The sequence below is a fragment of the Anas acuta genome, chromosome 4 (genome assembly GCF_963932015.1).
Source record: "Anas acuta chromosome 4, bAnaAcu1.1, whole genome shotgun sequence".
In the NCBI taxonomy this organism is placed as follows: domain Eukaryota; kingdom Metazoa; phylum Chordata; class Aves; order Anseriformes; family Anatidae; genus Anas; species Anas acuta.
This window is the reverse complement of record NC_088982.1, coordinates 71,037,607-71,057,531: the sequence shown is the minus strand read 5'-3', so window position 1 is coordinate 71,057,531 and position 19,925 is coordinate 71,037,607. Positions and strand designations below refer to the sequence as shown.

Genomic DNA, 19,925 nt, shown 5'->3' with positions numbered 1-19,925 from the left:
CCACCTTTTTCCAACAGAAAGCACAGCTTGCTGGGATCTTCTAAGCAGCTACAGTCCCCTAACGTAAGAAAACAGGCATTTTTCTATGTTGTCTCCCAAGATCACCCAATGTAGAACAGTCCTAAAAGTGGCAAGCTTCAATACTAGCCATAAACTATCCCAAAATGCCAATGGTTTACAAATACTGGCTTAGTGAAACTGGCCCAGACGTTAGACTTTGTCCAGATCAAAAAATAAACAAACCGAGACAGTAAAAACCTAAACCTTGGTGTATCTTACTCTGTAATATTAATATTATCTGCTTCTAAAAGCAACAAAAAGCCAAACCCCCAATAAAACTAATGACAAGATTTAAAACTTAAACTCTAAAAATTGTTTTTGGAATCTATCCCTAGCCCGAAGATGGAACCAATTACTCTTCACTTATTGGAAAAGCAATCACTTCACCAAACCCCAGAAACTGGAAGCCAAGCGACTCCCCAAAACTAAAATAATTAGCTCTACGCATTCCATCTTCCAGCTGCAGGTTTAAAAACAAGTCAGCGCGTTCAAGTACTCAGCTTGTTCTTGCAATGCTTTGTTAATGCCAACACACGAAGTAAGATTACTTTACCTATAAGTCAACAGGTTCCCTGTGTACGCTTTGAGTACATCTGGGGCAGTGTTGCAGATTTTGGTTTAGCATTTTGAAGTCAGTAAGGTTTTATGCTCTTTTCTTATAGCCGTCTCCTTTCTTGTTCTCATTCTTTCCTACAGGCCTTCGTGCAACACAACCAAACGCCGTGTGATCACCTTGGGCATGTGCTGAGACAAGGAATTCATCAACCAACGTGCAATGAAATAAAATCAGCACAACTGCCTGCGTCTCCTCTATTCCTCTCCCATTCCTATTGGGAGAAGTAGCCCATTAAATGAAAAGCCAAGCCAAGACCAGCAATGAGGCAAGGAATTACCAACGCCCCAAAGATTATTCAGCATTTGAGAAACGTTATGAAGTTCACCAACAAACTACACGGAACTATTCATGGCAACTTCTCTCCCTAAGCTTTTCATCTTAAGCCTGACGTAGCTCTCAAATGAAACCCCTTTCTTTCTTCCATGAGATATCTCGAGACGCGCCACGGTTTTCCACTCGCATAGCAGCATGCTCTACTTTCTGTAAAAGACAGAAAGCATCAACCACCACTTGGTTTCTGCAGAGCCGGTGTTCAAAGACATCTTTCTGAGCATCTTTTTCTGGGATGGTCATTTCTGGCAGACAATCTTACAGAAACCCATAAATATAACAGAATGTGCCAGCTGTTTGCCAGATTCTGCTTCCCTGTGCTCTGCACTTCTATGAACTGTCAGGACACGAGGTGAAGCAGATTTAAAAATCTCACATCACACCTTTTTATTCCGTAGAGTAAGGAACAGTAGTGATCAGATCAAAACAGAAGAAAAATAGAGTGAAGATAACTCGAGAGATCGGTGCAATGAGGAGATTGTTTTACTTGCCCCATATTCTCCCGTCTCCAGATAGTCAAGATTCATGCTTGAAAATGAATTTTCAGAGACTAGACCCATTTTTTGCATTGCTTGCAACTCCTTCATGATGATCAAAGCCCTAGTTTGCTAGTTCTAATACAGCAAGAAGACATATCCCACCCCATGACACCTGAAGATCATCCCACCACATTAAAAAGACAAAGATGTATTAAGACAACTCCCAGCTCATCTCTTTCAGAGCATACATAGCTAGCTCTGCAAGGAGAGGACACAGGTTTCCCGAGTCTCACACTGTCAAAGTTAAGTTTGTATAATTAAAAATCTGCCTTGGAACCCTAAACATGGAAATGATGGAAAAAGTAGATGCTCACCTAGACTCTTCTCCACATACAGGAAAGGGGACGTGCAAATGGTATTTTTGGCACTATGGTAGCAAACAGTGGAACAAGAGCAACCAGTGGAATAGCAGCAACTAGCAATGAGAGCAGATCTAAAATCAAGCTGAACTTTCCTATGATGCCAGAATTTTGAGCATTATTCATAATTTCAGTGTAAAAACTCCAAGTCCATGAATGATTATTAAATCAATCACTACAGAATCTCATTTTTGACTCACTGTACCAGATCAGTGATCACCTGCCAGGTACTAGACGTGTGCCACCATAAAACATGAAATGAAACTTGCACCATTATCTTGTATCTCTAAAAGGAAGAACACAGCTTTTGAGAAAGACAGAATTACAGCCTAAGATGTAAGAGAATACTGTAAAGCAAAGAAATAGAGTTTTGTAAATTTATCAGTGCAATTTGCCTTGTTCTCCCCAGACAAGTGATTGTTTTGACTCGGTCTATAAACAGCCGAGCAGCCCGAGTACTGCTGTTGTTATTACTGTTATTTCTGGAGCACTTAACTACACTTTTTAAAGTATTCATAAACTATAAACTCCTGTGTAGTCAGTCTTGAAAGCAATTTGCCAAGCAGCAAATTATTAATCAAAGTTGTACATTTCTGCCATATGTTATTTCAACTCACATCTTCTGTACCGAGACTCCGAATAATTGCTTTGCAGATTTCCAAACAACTAACATGTCTAACACCGGCCATCCAAGAAGCGATGCCAGCCCTAGGAAATGATTTGCTGGCTCTGGAGACTACAGTTCAACCCTTCTGGCTGCCAGATAAATCAGGCTCAATCCCAGCTGCAGACAGGTCCTTTAGTAGCCCTAAGAGCCTACCCCTCCCTATTTTAAAGGGCTGTAAAGAGTAAAAACACACACAAGCAAACCTCTTCATATTGAAGAAACAGCACAGCATGAAAGAGGTTTTTTTCTTTTTTTCATGTGATGGAACATTGCACAAAAAGCCCATCTACTGGCAGCAATTTGGAGGCAAGAGAAGTTACTCAAGTAAAGACAATTTTTAAATATGAAGACAAGTCTTTCTTGAAAGGGAAGGATGTACCAAGGCCGTGGGCGAGTCACGCCAATAATGGGACAAGCAAAATCCAATCTGTAACAAGGACTGCCTGAAGAAATGTGTCAGTTATTTATTATAACGAATGAAAGTAGAAGCACGAGATTCTTTAAGAGTATGACAGCAGCCTTCATTTGAATGCAAATGCATCTTTTAGAACTGTATGGTAGAAATCAGTAGAAACAGAAACAAAATATTTTAGTATTTTGCTCAAGTTCGCATTTCAGGATTTAGTAGATGCTTCAACATTAATTAAGTGCATCACATCTAAATACAAAACAGCTACGGCAGTCAAAGGCTTAAGGAAAGTGACGAGCACTTGCAACTTCATTTAGACTTGGTCTGTGCGCCTGTGCTAAATTTGTACTCGGGTTGGCGTTTCTATTACCACTACTTGTCTCAGCCCAATTCCAAATGAACTTTGTGCTCCTTCCAACCTCTGAGAGGACACCAAAGCACTAAAAGCAGAGACACGACTATTAGGAGTTCTGGCCAGGCTAAGGCAAAAGTCATGAGATTTGGATCAGGCTTGCGACAAAATTCTTTGTGGCTACCAAAAACTCGTCAGTAACAAAGACAGGATACAAAGCTACACGAAGCTTAATTTACTAATGGGAGAGGAGTGCCCAGTAATGCTTGGGTGGCTCAGAGCACAGCTGAAGGAAAGCCACGTCTTTGCACTGCTCAACTTCAGCCTCAACAAGCCGTGCGCCCACCACAGCTGCCAGGTCTGCTGGAAGTTCAGGGGGTTCATCTGGTTGTGCTTTACAGCGCACTCTTGAAATTTAAGCAGCAGCTCCCATGCCAGAACAGTTGGCCAACCTCCTGTATTTTTTCAGCAGAGTATCTTTTGGCTCCCACTGCATTAATATTTTAATAGCACTGTAAGAATCGTACCGTAAACCATCACCACGTGCAGAAGGAATTCTTACATAACTCCTGCGATGGAAAAGATACACCACCTCCAGCACGGTGCCTTGTTTCCTTGACCTCAAGCAAAGATTTCCAAACCCCAAATGCATCCAGCTCTTTGGAACAAAAAGCTTACATCCAGTTCTTTTACAGTTTTTTCATTTACTTATAAAAGCTTAGCTTTGCAAAGAACGGTGGTGTATCCAGTGGATACCACTGAATTAAAAAAAAAGAGTAGCTGACACGTATGCCTCAAAGTATCCCTATAAAACTTCCTTGACAGGTGACAGACTTCACAATTACAGACACACACACGTGCTTCTAGGTTCAGAAACATAAGTGGACTCAGCTGCATCTGGACAAGCCTGCAGGGTCAGCATATGCCACAGAAGAACTCGAAGAATCTGTACTGCTCTTCATCCTCCAGGGCTTTACCGCAGAGTGAAAGCTTTAGGTTACTGTCACAGCTACACCGTGAACCACCCGTAAATCAGATGGATTTCACTGCAGTTCCGGTTCTTCTTCTGCCACCTGTTCATATCAAGTAGAACACCATTTCTTGGATATTTTTATTGTTTTCTGTAACTTTATCCTAAAAAAGCAAGTGTTCACACTACCTGCTTAATTAAGAAGGTGAACAGCAGTCATAAAAAGAGAAAATGTTTATTTTTAAATTTACGTTTAATGTTTATTTAAAAATTCCCTATTAAAAGGGAATCTTGAAAATCTTGACTTTTAATTAGTGTCAGTTTTTCTACATGTAGAATTAGCATCTTGGAGCACTGCTAAGACAAAGCAGGATTTAACTGTTCAGCAAAGGCAAGCACAGAGGTTAAAAATAATCCTTATTCATTCACAAAAGCATCCAGCAGACATCATGCAGATGGTACAGCAGGAGGATCAGCGGTCTCAAACTACAACTGCACTAACAATTGCTAGTATTTACTGAGGCAGAAACTTTAGCTCTTCTTTGTGGGAGCCAAATAAAGGCTGAAGAAAATTAAACTGGAAGATGTGCGTGCATGCGTGTGCACGTCTGTGTGTAATCAGCGCAGGGGCAATGGCAAACATCACTTAATGGGGAGCAAGAAAGCTGCCTTTAAAGAGAAAAGCAGTCCTTGCAGACCTTTGAACCTGCAGTCACAGGATCGTAGTTCCCTAAGCTAAACCCTCCCACACACATTCAGCTTCCCTGGTTCATTCATCATACAGACAACTGCACTTTCCAGAGCTGAATTTAATCACTCAATACAGCAGGACAGTATTTTAATGATGATCTTTCAGAAAGATACTAACGGAGCCCATGCAGAGAAAATTAATTGTTCAGCTGTAGAGTGAAAAGCCAGAATTAACTTTTAAATTTGAAGCAGGCTGACAGCAACTAATCCCAGCAGCAGTTCCGTGTCTCTTGAAAAGCGTGTTCCCACAGCACATAGCACTTCACATCCCGGGCATCAGGGCCGAAACACAGGTGTCTCCTTTAATCACATATACAGAGAAGAGACTTAAAATTCCTACCAAGTATCTAAGAAATCTGCAAAGATAGCTACTACGTATTGTAGCTGACTAACTATTCTCCCTTTTGAATCAATGATTTTAACTTACATGCAGCTGAAACCTACAGAGCATTCTTCCCTGTAGCAATGAAAGAACTCTGAAGAAGAGTTTTCAGTAGATTTCTATCTCTGCAAATGAAGACTTTGCTAGTTGGTGAAAGGCCTCAGTTTATTTTTGTATTCTAAACTGGAGGGGAACATCAAGAGTTTCTTGGAGTACCTTCTAGCTTCTCTTGTGCAACTTGGCTCTTACAGGACAGTGCCCCCATCTATTTTCCTCTGTCAATTTAATGTTGCATGTATTCATGAGCTACTTTCTCACAAAAATGCTCATGTGCTGGTACCAAAGAGATCTAAAATAGGGAGGTCAGAGTTACTAAAGATCTGGTTTTATGAGCACTCGATAATCCTTTTTCAAAGTAACTACACTCAGCAGTAACTAGACTTGTCCTGACACAGTTCAGACCAACATGGTTTCTGAGTGAATAGTCCGTCAGTCTCAGGAAACTTCTGAACCCTATCACCTATAAATATTTGAGCACCCTTTACGAGAAAACACAGCAATATTGTATCTTTTAATGGTACCAAAAAAGTAAGAAGCCTTGTACCAAAACAGTAAGCAGTCTTGTAATTATTGCCTTTCGAAAGGATCAGAGTTTTTAAGACTTTTATGATGTAAATGACTTCTCCCTCTTAAATCCTGCATTTGCACTGAGCAAAACAAACAGGAAACCTTTTGCACACAACATGGACATGGAAGGCACTTACATCAGCCACTAGATAAAATCCTCCAAACAGCTTTCAGGGAATAGCTGTATTTCACCTACGGGGTCAAAGCTGCTTTTGTTTCCAGCATTTACAACACATTGAGCCAAATGATGCTTTCATTGTATTCCAAATTATTCTGTTGAAAATACAGCAGCTTAAAAATAATTATTTTCAACTAGAGTAACTTGTTTTAACATTTTCAAAGATTCAAACCTGCAGGTAAGTTCTCAGTAAAATTTCGTTATGGAGAAGGTAAAGGTTATATGAGCGAAGGCAAACACCACATCTGAGTTCTTATCGTTAGTGTTATTTTATAGATGGTCATATGGATGTGAAATCACTTACCCACTGTGATGGAGCAGGGTAATTCAACCCCTAAGACCAGATTAATTTCCCTGATGTGCAATTCAGTGTCATATCCTAGCTGGCAATGGCGACTTCCTCAGGGTGCGACTGTTCCCAATTACCAGCCCGCTTCACACAGAAGGTTTCAGAGCTGCCAGGAGGACGAGCCAGTGCGTGAACTTAGGGCCTTTGCTCCAGAGCAGCTGCTGCTAAGCCCCGCGCGGAGCCTCCTCCATGCCATGAGCAAACACACACGCTCCTGAGGGACTTGCAGCCCCAAGCTGCCCCGGCCAACTGAGCTGCTGAAGCGATTTGCTCACTTATCTTCACTCTGAAATGAGATCCCACTACAAAGCTGTATATTAAACTGCAATCGAGAAACACTCCGGGATGGAAACTAGATCCAATAGCCATGGATCGTTTCCGAGAGGGTCCCGAAGTAAGAGGCTAATCTTTAAACTATCAATTCGGACACAGCGGAGGTTATGTTGGGAAAGCTCCTGATGAGAAGGAAATGGAAATAAAAGTCTCCCGTAATGGGAAGTTTTATGCCAAAACATCGTACCAAATGATCTCAAGAAAAGATTTGCTAACTCAAGGCAGTTTTTAAAGATGTTTTATGCATTGCCAACTGCTTTCAAATGTAAAAAGCATCTCAGAATCTGTCTGCTTGCAGATAATTAGGATGTGAGACAACACACCAGGGAGGCAGTTATGAGAGGAATTCAATTTTCCTCTAATCCAGCACAGAATCTGTCAGGTTTTTGTCCCCAGCATTTCACGGAAAGAAGAATGGGTTTTTATACGTGAATTGGGTTTAACCAATGGTGATTAAATATGGTAAATGTTGCTTTCCAGTATCAGTGCTAGTTTAAGCTTCTCCCTATAGTTTTTTTGGTTTTGGAGTGAGAGAGCAGTTTCTAGGCTGTTAAATTACATAAAGTTAGGATAAGAGCTTGTGAATTTTGTACAAAGCTGTGGAGTGTGACCTAAAATGTAAGAGCCAGGTTAGCAGAAGATGGCTTTTCTCCAGAATTTCTCCCTAAAAAGTGAAAGAGCATAGAGGGGTTCTATGAAATTTTCGTTTCATTAAGGTATCTAAGCCATTTTCTTTAGAAATGGCAAACCTCAACAAGTGATTATAGCTGCTGTGAAGGATCTCCAATGATGTGTTAATCATCAAAACAGAACAGTTTCAAACTGTAACAGCTCTCTAGGCTGTAAACATCACTGAAGAAAAAACTTACCCTTCATCTCCACAGGCAGAGATGACTGCCTCACCAATCCATTTACTCACACCTTTATTGAGAATGGCCACAATAAGAGTGGGCACCAAAGGCTTGCAGGATAAGCACCCCCTGCTCAGTGTCTCGGAATGAAACAAGACAAACCGCAAGCACACAAGCAAAACACTGGGAGCAAAACACTTGCTTTGGCACAAGACTTCAAAGGAAAGATGATTCACGAAGATGACCTCTTATATCCCAGCTAATTTTGATGACCTATTATCTCAGCTCATTTTATCTCCTTGCTCCTGTCCTGATCCCATGTTAGGAAGCAAGATTTGCTGAGTTACAGAGGAGGTCAGGAGCCAAGGACATTCAAAAAGAATACACAACGTGATGCAGAAACAAATCCCTTGGTGGTCACACACTGCTGCTAATGCAGCTCAATATTAGCCTGTGAGCAGCAGCATTAGAATGGGTGGAGATTAATTGTCATAGCAAAACAAATAGTTCAGGAAGGAACAAACAAGCAATTGAAACGCTCTTCTTCAGTCCCCATCTGTATCACTTGAGCTGGCCAAGTAATTTAAAAGTGCTGAAAACTGAAATTGCAAACTAGTCCATGATCAAGTGATACAAAAGTAAGAGGACACTAAAATCTGAAACAGCCACCACCTGTTGGTCCTGATGGTTTCTCTAGAAAAGTATGTCAATAACAGCATTTAGAAAAAAAAATGTAAATTAAACTTTTGTGTGTGTATGTCTGTGTTGTCCCATTACGTGATATTACAGAACATCATCCAGGAGAAGGTCATGACCGGCGTTATAAGCAGCTGTCCCCTTGAAAACTGAGCAGAATTCTGCATGCCGAATTCTCTCAGCAGGAGTGGCAGCAATCGCCATGCCTAAAACCACAGCGACAACCTGTCCCAAATACCGAGTCATGCTTTAGTTATAAGCATTTGCGAGAAGTACAGAGCATGCTGAGACGAGGTGCTTGGTCACTTTAGCAGTACTCAGACCAACACGGTGACAATCTCAAAGTACTCAGAGCAGTCATGCTATCTAAAAAAAACAGCAGCACGTTTTCACTATGTTGCAGAAGTGCTTTCTCCTCTATTAGATGTATTTCATGGATTAGAACCACAGAGGTTACATTCTCAAGACGGAAACACCTGCTTGAAAAGCGTCCCATGCCTGTTATTGAGCTCACCATTAAATGTACTTATGGCTTAAAACACAGATCATCAACTAATGAGTACGTTTACTTAAGACCACACCAGAAATACGCTAGGGAACGAGTTCTTATCTGGGAATCTGTTCTCCTGCTGTGTTCCTCAGCTGAAAAACAAAAATCTCTTCAAGGTTGTAACTTCCCTAGAAAAGAAGGTTCAAGGAGACAGGAGGAAAAGAAAGGAAAGACAAGCCAGGAAAATTTTCTAGCCACGCTTTATCACAGGCAAAATCTTTCAGCTACTCAAGAGGCCTCCCAAGCAATATTCCCACAGCCCTCACGCATACTGAAGACCCCTCACAATTGCCACAGATTTGCTTTTGGTCAGGTTCTCCTTTCCTGTCCCTCAACTTTTCAAAGACACTTCAAAAGAGATCAAAAGGCTTGGGAGAGGTAGAGTTGTTTAGTCTGTAGAAGAGAGATGGGAGACGGGGTCTCATTCTTCAAACACAAATGAAGTTGGTATGAGAACAGGACTAAACTGTTCACCAGGTCTACTGCAGACAGGAAAAAACAAGGAAGATTTAAGTTGGACATTTGGAAAGCTTTCAAGCAAGAGTAAAGGACTGAACAGATTGCCTACGGAGGTTGTGGAACATCTATCACCGGAAGGCTTTAAAAACAGGTTAGGCTAATGTACCAGAAGCAATTTAGGTAGAACAGATGAGAACAAGCTTGAGATCTTTTGCTCCCCTTCTGTTAAAGTCTTTTCTTTACACCCAGCATTAAGAAAATAAATATATTTTCCTCTTTTATATCCCTGTGTTTTAACTTTTCAAAATCAGCAGCAAATCTGCCTTTGTAATTATTTTTCCACATATTCAAGTGTGATAACTTGGAAGAACAAAACACAAAGATTTGCTAACTGTGAAAAGCAGGAAAAATAAACCACCTGGGAAATAAAACATCAATATATTCATTTTACACTCCTTCTGAAGAAACTGACGTATAAATCAATTTGTTATTTACTTGGTCGGTTTTGCAATCTGGAGAGATCATAGGAACTTCAGGGAGAAGTTGCACAGTCCTTGCACCAAGCATCTTCTCCAGACCTGAGTCTGATGGAGAAATTGGCCTGGACCATCGACAGCCCACCAGCCCATTGTGGGGCACACCAGGAGAGCAACGTATCTTTGACATCTGATGACCGACCCAGCTGAAAATAGACTAAATAGACTTATTTGAAAGATAATCCACACCAAAAAGTCCTTTTCTTAAGTTCCTCTTAATCTCTATCTTGATTGATGTCTTTATTATACAACATAATTTTTAACCCAAAGAAAGAGAAACAGGTTGTAAAGTTCATGGTAGAGCTGTAGCAACTTTATCCATAGCAGTGTAGTCAGGTAGAGGAATGCTAACTCACTCTTGGTTTGGATAAGACAACTATTTTTCATAGATTGCACTGGCTAGTAAGGAAATAGAAGACAGAGAGAAGATACACAAGCAAGAACTGAAAACAATGTAGGCCACCAGTTATCATTTGTATCACAGAGCAGACCCCGTTAGGTACAGTTTTAGTGCCTTTATTTTCTTCTGGAATTTCACCTGGATTTTCTTAAAATGGGCACCTCTCGGAGAGCAGGGTGCAAGTAAGATGACAGCAATATTGTGACATCTTTCTCGCCACCTCTTTTAAGCATCACCACAATTCTCTTGCCAGCTTCCAGACCAGCATAAGACAGCCTTACAAGGCTAACGTAGTCACTCTACACTGTAGCTACTACGCAGCAGAGAACCATATGATGATGGATGACACATCAAATTCCTAATTTATTTTCTTTATTTTAAGTTACAAATTAGAAATATATTCTTACAGTCTGAATAACTAAAATATGGGAGCAGACTGAGACCCCATAGCCTCCACAGACCATAATCAAAACTGCAAAGAACTATTAAAATAAGAATCTGCCAGGAAGAGCAGAAGGAAATTTTGGGACACGTGAAAAGAACTAATAACATCAAGGTCCTCTTAAGCCATGTTTTATAAGTCTAAGGCAGCAGCAGGTAGGCTATGGTACTCGCACTAATTCTAACCAGATGAATCATTGGCAATGTACCTCGAAATTCCTAACACAGCGGTACTCTGTTTTCTTACTCTCCAGGAAAAAAGAATTTGGGAAAACTCACTGATGACTTACTGATCTGTGGTCACCAAGCCTGGTCAGTAAATCAATTTTCAGTTTTTGCTCAAGAAATTTATTTATTTATTTGAAGAAAAGCATTTTTCCCAAGCATTTAAAAAAAAAAAAGAAAAAAAAGAAACAGTTATGTTCATCAGGCTGCTTTGAGACTTGAGACTGTATTCAATAATAGGTAAAGATGGCTTTGGCTACACAGGAGAGAAAAAACAGCTATCATAGGAACATTCTTGCTGCTATTTCATACTGAAGTAACCATGGAAATGAAAACTAAACTTTGATATCCCCCCCCCCCAGCTCCCACGGGCAAGTACAATAGAAAATCTAACAAGGGAAATGTATGTTGGTGGAGTTAACAAGAACCATACAGGTAACTGTTTAGAAGGAAAACTAAATGGGTTACCAAGTTTCTCTGCTGGACTCCAGTCACAGAGCTCGTATCAGCGAAAGAAACAGGAGAAGCTGTTTGCTTGGCTCACATCTGATGTTCCTAGCAGCTGCCTTCTACACTGGCCACTCCTTTTATCTGTGTTGCCTAGCATTTGAAATTCTTTACATTTTAGAAAACACTTCCATAGAAGAGACAAATGTCAATGAAATCTCTACATGGCAGCTGTGACATGCAACCACGAGAAAGCTCAAAAACATTGATAGAAGTCAGATTCCTCTTCCTGCACACTCAATCATTTCCCCTTATGACAACTGCTTTACACTCACTCTTATTATACAGACATTTCTCATCCTGGTTTTAGACATTTATTGTGCTCTTTCCATCTTCCGAATTCAGTCATGTTCTCCAATTGATCTAGAATTTACTCATTTATCTTCTACTCATGCCACTGAGTACCCACCCCTCCCAAATTCAGGATTTCTACAGTGTACTTGAGAAGAAAACCTAATACATCTTCCAACTAGCTAATCCAACGCAGCACTCAACCCAAAAAAGCTAGCAGAGTGTTGGCTAATTATTCACACCAGATTCCTATTTTCCAAACAAATGGGATGAAATGGAGGCCAGAACAGAAGTGGGACGTTTTTTCCTTGCATGAAGCATGAATTCATGTCACAGTCAGGATTATTCATTGCTAAGATGTATTTATACGTCAAAGGAATTCAAAGCAAATCCACACGAAGCCCCACACTCAAGCCCAGTACCCTGAAGAAGACTACTTATTAAGTAGGAGGGATTTAGGCTAGACAGCTCTTGATAAAACTTCTGTTTTGCATCCGAATGCGTTCTTGTTCTTGCCAAGTTCAGATCCACTCTTCACCCTGGTACCATTGCTTTTGAGTTCTCGTCCTCCAAAACATGGGAGCTACCTCTGCTGCTTTCTTAGGCCTTTTTCAGATAGAAACAGAGTAAGGTAATCTGAAAGTTTTCTATTCCACTGAACTGGGGGTCAGAGCTGAGAAAGCAAAGCTTGTCCATATTTAGTTCTCCTGCCAATCAGCAAATTACAAAGAGCAGTGACTTTAGAAGTGGGCTGTTGCTTCAGAAAGAACACACAAGTCACTTCAGCCGATTATTTCCTCTATTTTTTATATTATTACCTTACAATATGAAGTAGCACAGTGCTATAGGATAAACCGTGCTGTATCATGAACGCATACACATTTTAAAGTATTTTTATAATGTTTTTATAAACTGTTTCAAAAGCTACAGTACAATTGTTTCAGTTGTCCTGAATCTCAATATACTGCAGAATAATGAAAACTATTATTATTATTTACTTTCTACTTCAGTCCTAACTTTAAAAAAAAGAATCAAGCATTTCTACGTTTTAGGACTTGGGTGCAGTTTTTACAAATTTGTGGTTTCCTTCTCAATAGGTCTTCAAATAAGGTATAATTTTTAAACATAACTGGGGAATAACATAGTAAGTGGATGAAAAGGGCCTGCAGAGGCGGGATGCTGTATTTGATCGCTACTGCTTTGAGTTAACACAGAAATCACGTCAAGCGTACCCTGAAACGCAAATACCTGTGAGAGGAAAGGAGGATATTGAAAAAAAAATGATATAAAAATCAGAGTTTGAGGAACAGAAAGAGCAGGAAACACTGGGATAACTTCGTACTTATTCTGCAGTCAGTTTTTCCTCATTTTGCAGTGTTCAACTCAGCGCAATGCCGCGATGATGGGCTGGGGGCTGCTAACGTAACCTGAGGAGAAATAAGCCACCAGCCCATCCCTCTCACCCCATTTACGCCTCCCCACAGAGCTACGAGCCTGTGGAGAGACCAAAGGCGAGGCGATGCCAGCTCTCACCCACTGAAGCCTGCACACCACCACACGACCATATATTCATAGTGTATCACTACAAACACCACAACTCCCCTCCAAACCCCAACCCCTCGCTCAAACGAAGCCCAACACCACTCCCACAACCCCCTACCCCAGCAGGGCGACCTCCCCCTTCCCCAAAACCCCAAAAACCCCGACCCCGCAGCCCCCCCGGCGGCCCCACACCGCCACCCCCGCGCCCGGCGCCATGACGCGGCCCCAGGGCGGCGGCGAGGGGCGGCCCCGGGGCCAGGCTGGGACCGGTCTGGGGACACGAAACCACCTTTTAGCAGGGAAACTCGGGCCGTGGCGAGCCGGGCGGGCTCGGCAGCACTCACATGAACCGAGCCGAGGCGAACCGAGCCCCCTCCGCCGCCGCCGCCGCCGCCGCGCACCTCAGGGCGCTGAGGGAAGGAGGCCCCCGCCGCCGGGCTGCGCGGGCTGGCGCCTGAAGCCTCCCCTCAGCCCCCCCCCCCCCGCCTCACAACCCAGCGCCGTGACGTTCTTAGCGCAAAATTGACGAACCTGGGGGAAAAAATTAAAAGAAGAAAGATCGCTTTGCTTATTTTTTAACGTTGGGAGGAGAGGAAAAGTCAGGCAGCGTGAAACCAGCCTCGGTCCTTCCCCGCTGGCGGGGCGGGGTGTCGCAGGCAGCTGCTGAGGTGCCGGCACCTGCCCCGGGTCGGGCTGAGGCTGAGGGGGGGGGACCCGTCCTGAGGGGTAGGGGGCAGATTTAGGGGATTTTCCCCTGGGTTGAGGGGGTCCCCGCTCGTAACCGGGGTGCTAAGGGGCTGCTCATAGCCCTGGGGTTCGTTTTAGGGCGCCGTGGGGGTCTTGCTGCTCGTCAGTGGGGCGGGTGTAGGTGGTTGTAGGGTTGTTTTGGGGTCATTTGTAGGCTTTTGGGGTCGCTGGGAGCCGGTTCCAATTAATTTCTCTTCTCGCCAGAGGTCATTCCCCTGCTTTCGTGTGTAAGTGACACGGCAACACGGCCGGCTTTATGTGCACAGTGGCAGGGACCCAAATTGCACGGGTAAGCGAGTAAACATAACGGAATTAAAAGAAACAGCGGGTTTACGCCTGCTAAAATCCCTCCTGGGCTGCCAGAATTAGGCTGTGTGCCTCCTTGAGGTGCTCCAGGTGTTGGCTTTAGGGGGGTTTATGGGTTTGTTTTCCTGTTTTATTAAATGTTCTACCTGCAGATACAAAATTTGGGACGCCGCTGAGCCTCGCTGTTACGCCTGCCCTTCACAGCAGCAACGGCCTAACCTCCCTGTGCTGTGTAGGTGCACCATAAATGCCTTCAACAACGGTATTAACCCTTATTTCACAACTCCCACACACAAGGCAGAGGCTATGACAGAATTTTTCAACTATCTCTGAGAAAGAACGCTTTTTCATGTTTGTTCGTGGCTGTATTCCACTTGCCTGAAGTGACGCTTGAATGTCCCTGGTAGGGCAGGGAAAGGAGTTGCTATTTCACATCTTCAGGAAACAATTCTTCAAATATCCATCAATCACTTGTGCCAAAGCCAGCGTGACATTTTGCTTTCTTTTCCCCAAAAAGTTGTGTAGTCATAGGAGACCAAATAACAACATTGGAGCCTTGACAAAACACGTTTTGTATTTTCCGTTAATCTCAAATTGGGTAACAGTTAAAATGAAAATTTTTGACACATTTATTATATGTATACATGTGCTGAATTGCTCTATCTGGAATCTGAATCAAAGCGTTTAGGCAAAGTGTGCCTACGCTTGCGATTTTGATACAGGAAATAATGCTGCTTGCTGTGTTGTTTTATTTTCTTTAGTCTAGACAATAATTTTAGGGGAAAAAAGATTTAAATATGCTAAACATTCTGTCACTATTTCCTCTCGATTCTATTGTTACTCTTTATTTGTAGATGGAATACTTCTAACTTAAATGAATGTCAGAAGAGTTGGGACATTTTATAAAAAGGGACGTGCTGGTGTTATTCCCAAGGGGAAGATGGTTAATAAAAAAACTATGCTGTTTACATTGAGAATCTTAGGCAAAAGAGTAGCAAAATAGTGCTAATCTGCACGTGAAATAGGTACTTGTAGACATCTGTTGGTGGTGGGAACGTTGGTTTGTGTTTCTGTGTACTGTAAAGGTTTCTAAGGGAGATTTGGATGGGGGTAGTGAGGCAGGGAAGGTCATTCAGAGGTGGGATGCAAACCAGGCCGCTTCTGGACTTCTAATCTCTATGCCAGACATCTTTTGCAGATGTGGTAGGCTGTCTCTCGTATACTCAATAAGCAGAGCTTTGGAGAGGACTCAGTAATTTTAGATGACACTAATAAGACAAGTCATCGCTTCTTCCTCCATCCTCACTGTTTTGGATTATCCGAATTGAATTTCCAGAATTCGGTCCTGGAATTAAATTTGCCTTAGCTGTTCCTGGTGTCAATTTAAAATAACAAACTCTTCTTTTTCTTCTTCTCTTTTTCTTTCACAGTAATTAGGAAGCTCTGCAGAATATAATTAATTCCTCCAAATTATAAAATTAATGCAATACGTGCCTTTTCTATGTAGAAGAGATGAATTTCAGGTGTTGAAATTAACATGAGGAGAATGCCCTGAACATTGAGGAGAATGTGTCGTACTCTGTATTTTTATAGTTGTACCTGACTTTGTTGTGGATTTGGAAAAAGTTTAAAATACAGTTACATGAGATCTTTTTTTCAGGTGAATCTTTGATATGTATATAGCATTTCTGTTTGAATTTAGAAATGTCTGTTACTGGAGAAATAATTAGACTGCAAAAAAAATCAGTTTAAAAGAACCTTTCACTTAGGCCGTAACTTGTGGCCCTTTTTAAAGGTGGAAGAAGAAGTAAGCTTTTAGTTTCAGGGTTATTTGGTTTATTTTTCTATTCAGACCCTGGGATTTATGGAAGTTGAGAGTTGAGGATGGAGATCAGAACTTAATTGTAAAATTACCTATTCACAGAACTAGCTCTTTTTCAGTATCAGAGGGAGCTTTTTAGTGTTTGTTTTTGTGGATTCAATGGAATTAATTTTGTAATCAGAACTCTTTTAATGCATACCTTCTAAAATTCTTGCTTGTTTCCTTTTAGTGGCTGGCAGGAAAGACTGTTTGCTTTTCTTGTTTCTTCTGTTTTGTCTGTGTGCTTCCCAACCAGATGATACGTCTGCAGTTGTTTCATTGAAAACATTCCAAGTGGTCTAACTCATCCTTGTAGGCAAAGTGCATCTAGAATGGAAGAAAAGTTTAATCTCTTTAAACGGGTATTAAACATTTTAATATTTAACATATTTTTAATTAAAATTTCCTTCTAAGTGTCAGCTGAAAGGAGATATGGTATATTAAGGACTGTCTAGCTGATTATTTTTTCCACGTTAAAGATTTTTCTTACCTGAGTAAATATGTTTTACACAACATATTGAAGTATTTATATACATATATTAAAAACAAAATACATCACACTGTTTGGTATAAATTTACTCCTTCCGCACACCTCTGCCCCCAGACTCTGGTTATATTAACTTTTCTTTACTTTAAAGTAGTTATTGGAGGACCGATGTGCCAAACAAGGGCATAACTCAATTTCTAAATCAGAATTCTTTCTTCATGGTCAATAAATATTTTCTTTCTGAAGCCAGGTAGTTCCCTTTGGCATGATGTTTTTACAGGAATCTGGATCTTAACTTATGGTAAATACACAGTTAAAGCTTTCCTGTTGGAACTTGCTGTCTGACAATAAATCTTTTTGCTTCCACTCAGTCCCGTTTATGTTTTTCAGTGGTACCTTCTTACTGATAGTTGCGTTGTTGGCATCCTAAAAAATAACTTTCCCAAAATACTAAATATCCATGAATATGAAAACATTGTATCTTTACAAAGAGGACTTTCGATACAAAAATACAAATATAAAAACATCAGTGCCATTTTGTATTTTTCTTCTGTATTTAATACAATGATCTGTGCTAAAAATTAAAGGACTGTATCTCACATTTGTGTTTCTTTGGGCAAAATCCCACATGCACACAAATATGCAGCAGTCTTACATTTACTGTGTAACTTAACTCAGACTGTACTAGTGAAAACAGAAGCTATGCTCTGTAATATCCATTTGTATAGACTCTGTGAATGTGTCTGGTGTAGGAGGATCTCTGTGCAGCCTGTTAAGGAGGATGCTATCTCAGTTAAGATTCACAAAAACTATTTTTAATGGGATTTTTGTGCAGGTTACAAGGTTGTGATGTTGGCCAAGAGGCCAATAAAATAGTAGCATTTAGCTTCATTAGTGGTCTGCATATTTTTTGTATCAGTTTTTTATTTGTTGAAGCCCCTAAGATGATAAAGAATTATCACATCTGGTTTGAAAGAATTATGCTGGTTTTATACTTTAAGCTTTTCCTGTTATTTCTCTTCTGGGCTTCAAATCCTGTGGGTTCCTCTGCCTCTCCAATTATCCTGGTGCAGCTACATACCTGTTTCTACTCTTTAGAGCTTAGAATTACTGTTCTTTATCTGATGAGAGAGTTGGATGTGCTTTCCACATCAGATGGTGGGCTGTTTCTGTTGATTACATACACAGGGGCTCTGGACTCTGGAGTTGAAGTTAGTTGGATGGTACTCTTCTGTGTAGGCTTGTTGATGAAGCTTTTTTTGTTCTGAGGCCTCTTGTCCACTGTTACATGGAAATGCACTTCACTGTCACAGCTTGCAGGCCAGAGCTCACTAAAGAGCACTTAAGCTTGGCCTTTTTCTCTTTCTTTATGTGCCCTTATACACAAATTTGTGTGTGTTATGGAAGCTGACATACAGGGGAGCCATACTACCTCATGACAGCTTGCAGTGTCTTTATTCATGATCTGGGCAATCCAGAAATGGGTTGAGCAGAGGCTTGATTCCGTTTTTGGATTTTGGTACCTGGTATATCAAATCTTAGCCCGCTGGTAAAAAGAGGCCAGGAGGTTTTATCTGAGGCCTAGCTGATTGTGGAGGTGTCTGTCACTTGTGCATGTTCTAGGTTTATACTCTTGAACTGCATAATAGTTGGTTATGGAAAACTGCAGAGAAAAGATTTAGCTCATACTAAATGGAAATGTGTGGTTCAGAGTAGTGAAGGTTCAACGAGGTTGTTCCTGCTGGGGAGAAATGTGGTCATGAAACTAAATGCTCCTGAAACTGAACTAAAAGCTAGCTTTCTCTTGTCTGTCCCACAGAAATATTTAACATAGATCACTTCCCTGATTTGTTACTGAGTCAGTGTGGGAGCTAACGATTTACCTATTGGTATGGAAAGAAATATTGGCAGGACAGAAGACTTGTTACTTTCTAGCTTTAATTACCTGGAACGCTATGGTGTAAAGATGTTGGATTATTACTAAAGCTGTGCTAATCTGGACTTGTGGCCTGCTGGTACAAGGTGATATTTTAGAAGAGTGTTTTTCTCTTTAGAGCCTTCACTGGTTTTTGAATAGTAACCTGCTGTATTGCAGTAGTCATCTGAAGATTGCCTGTGTTAAAGCATTTGTCTGTTCCTAAAAAGAGTTTTACCTCTGCGTTTAGAACTAACACTGTATTTTCATCTTTAAATGTGGTGTTTATGATGCACCTGCACTGTATTAATAATATTATTGTGTTCATTATTCAAAAGTGCCTCCCCAATGGAGAAAAGAAGTCTTAATTTCATTATTAAACAACTCATAAACTGAGTCAGAAGAATTTGTATCTTTTGTGTATAATTTTTTAATCTGTGTTTTCTTTCTAAGGAACAGAAGTCGCTTGGAAGGGCGTAAGGTCGTGCGAAAGAGATGTTTCCTTTAAAAGACACAGAGATGGGTGCCTCCACCTTCTTTGCCTCAGCTCTGCCTCATGATGTTTGTGGAAGCAATGGCCTTCCTCTGACTCCCAACTCCATCAAAATTTTGGGGAGATTTCAAATCCTTAAAACAATGACCCATCCCAGGCTTTGCCAGTATGTCGATATTACCAGGGGTAAACATGGTGAGTATCTGTTTAATGAGGATATTTTATGTTTGGTTACGGTTATATTTTTGTGGAAAAAAAAATATCTGAAGGTGCCCGAGCAGAATATTGCCATTATGGCACCAGTTAAAGAAGGTGTCTAGGTTCCAGGCCCGAAATGACTGCATGCCTTTGCTGTGACAGACAGCATTATTGCTTTTATTTCTTTCCTGCAGAGGTTATTGTCTGCGTTCTCTTTTGTTACACATTACGCTAACTGAAAAGCGCTAAAAACTTCCTTTTTTTTTTTTATTCTTTACTGTAAAATTCTGGTACTTGATTGCTGCACCATGTCCGTGTGGGACACTGAAATGGATGCGTTTGTGATGCTGAGCCCCTACACTGTGTTTTTGTGATCAATTTCAATGTGATGCTCAGGTCTCTTGTACTTCATTTGCAGCTGTTCTTGGTGTCTCAGTTACCCTCTATCTTGGCTGCAAGCTTCTCATATTTTTATTTTTTCTCAATTCTGGCTGCTTAA

General features: G+C 41.1%; 2 protein-coding genes across 9 annotated transcripts in view; one reads left to right on the top strand and one right to left on the bottom strand.

Annotated features, from left to right (window-relative positions):
• The window catches only part of AIMP1 (aminoacyl tRNA synthetase complex interacting multifunctional protein 1), a 33,360-nt gene extending 19,391 nt beyond the window's left edge, over window positions 1–13,969 (bottom strand). Inside the window, exon 1 of one of the 4 annotated variants that reach the window (XM_068681904.1) lies at window positions 13,951–13,969. Coding sequence is in view for 1 of the 4 variants with exons in the window: in XM_068681905.1 (XP_068538006.1) it covers window positions 13,764–13,765 (2 nt within the window). In the remaining 3 variants the exon portion in view is untranslated. Of the gene's footprint in view, window positions 1–6,543; window positions 6,845–13,708; window positions 13,897–13,950 lie in introns of those variants that run through there. The other 3 variants (XM_068681905.1, XM_068681902.1, XM_068681903.1) reach the window with 3 other exon arrangements.
• TBCK (TBC1 domain containing kinase) overlaps window positions 13,960–19,925 on the top strand; it is a 107,710-nt gene continuing 101,744 nt past the window's right edge. Inside the window, exons 1-3 of one of the 5 annotated variants that reach the window (XM_068681883.1) lie at window positions 13,960–14,087; window positions 14,371–14,455; window positions 19,195–19,423. In XM_068681883.1, the coding sequence (XP_068537984.1) occupies window positions 19,231–19,423 (193 nt within the window). In that variant the 5' untranslated portion in view covers window positions 13,960–14,087; window positions 14,371–14,455; window positions 19,195–19,230. Of the gene's footprint in view, window positions 14,146–14,259; window positions 14,456–19,188; window positions 19,424–19,925 lie in introns of those variants that run through there. The other 4 variants (XM_068681881.1, XM_068681882.1, XM_068681880.1 and 1 more) reach the window with 4 other exon arrangements.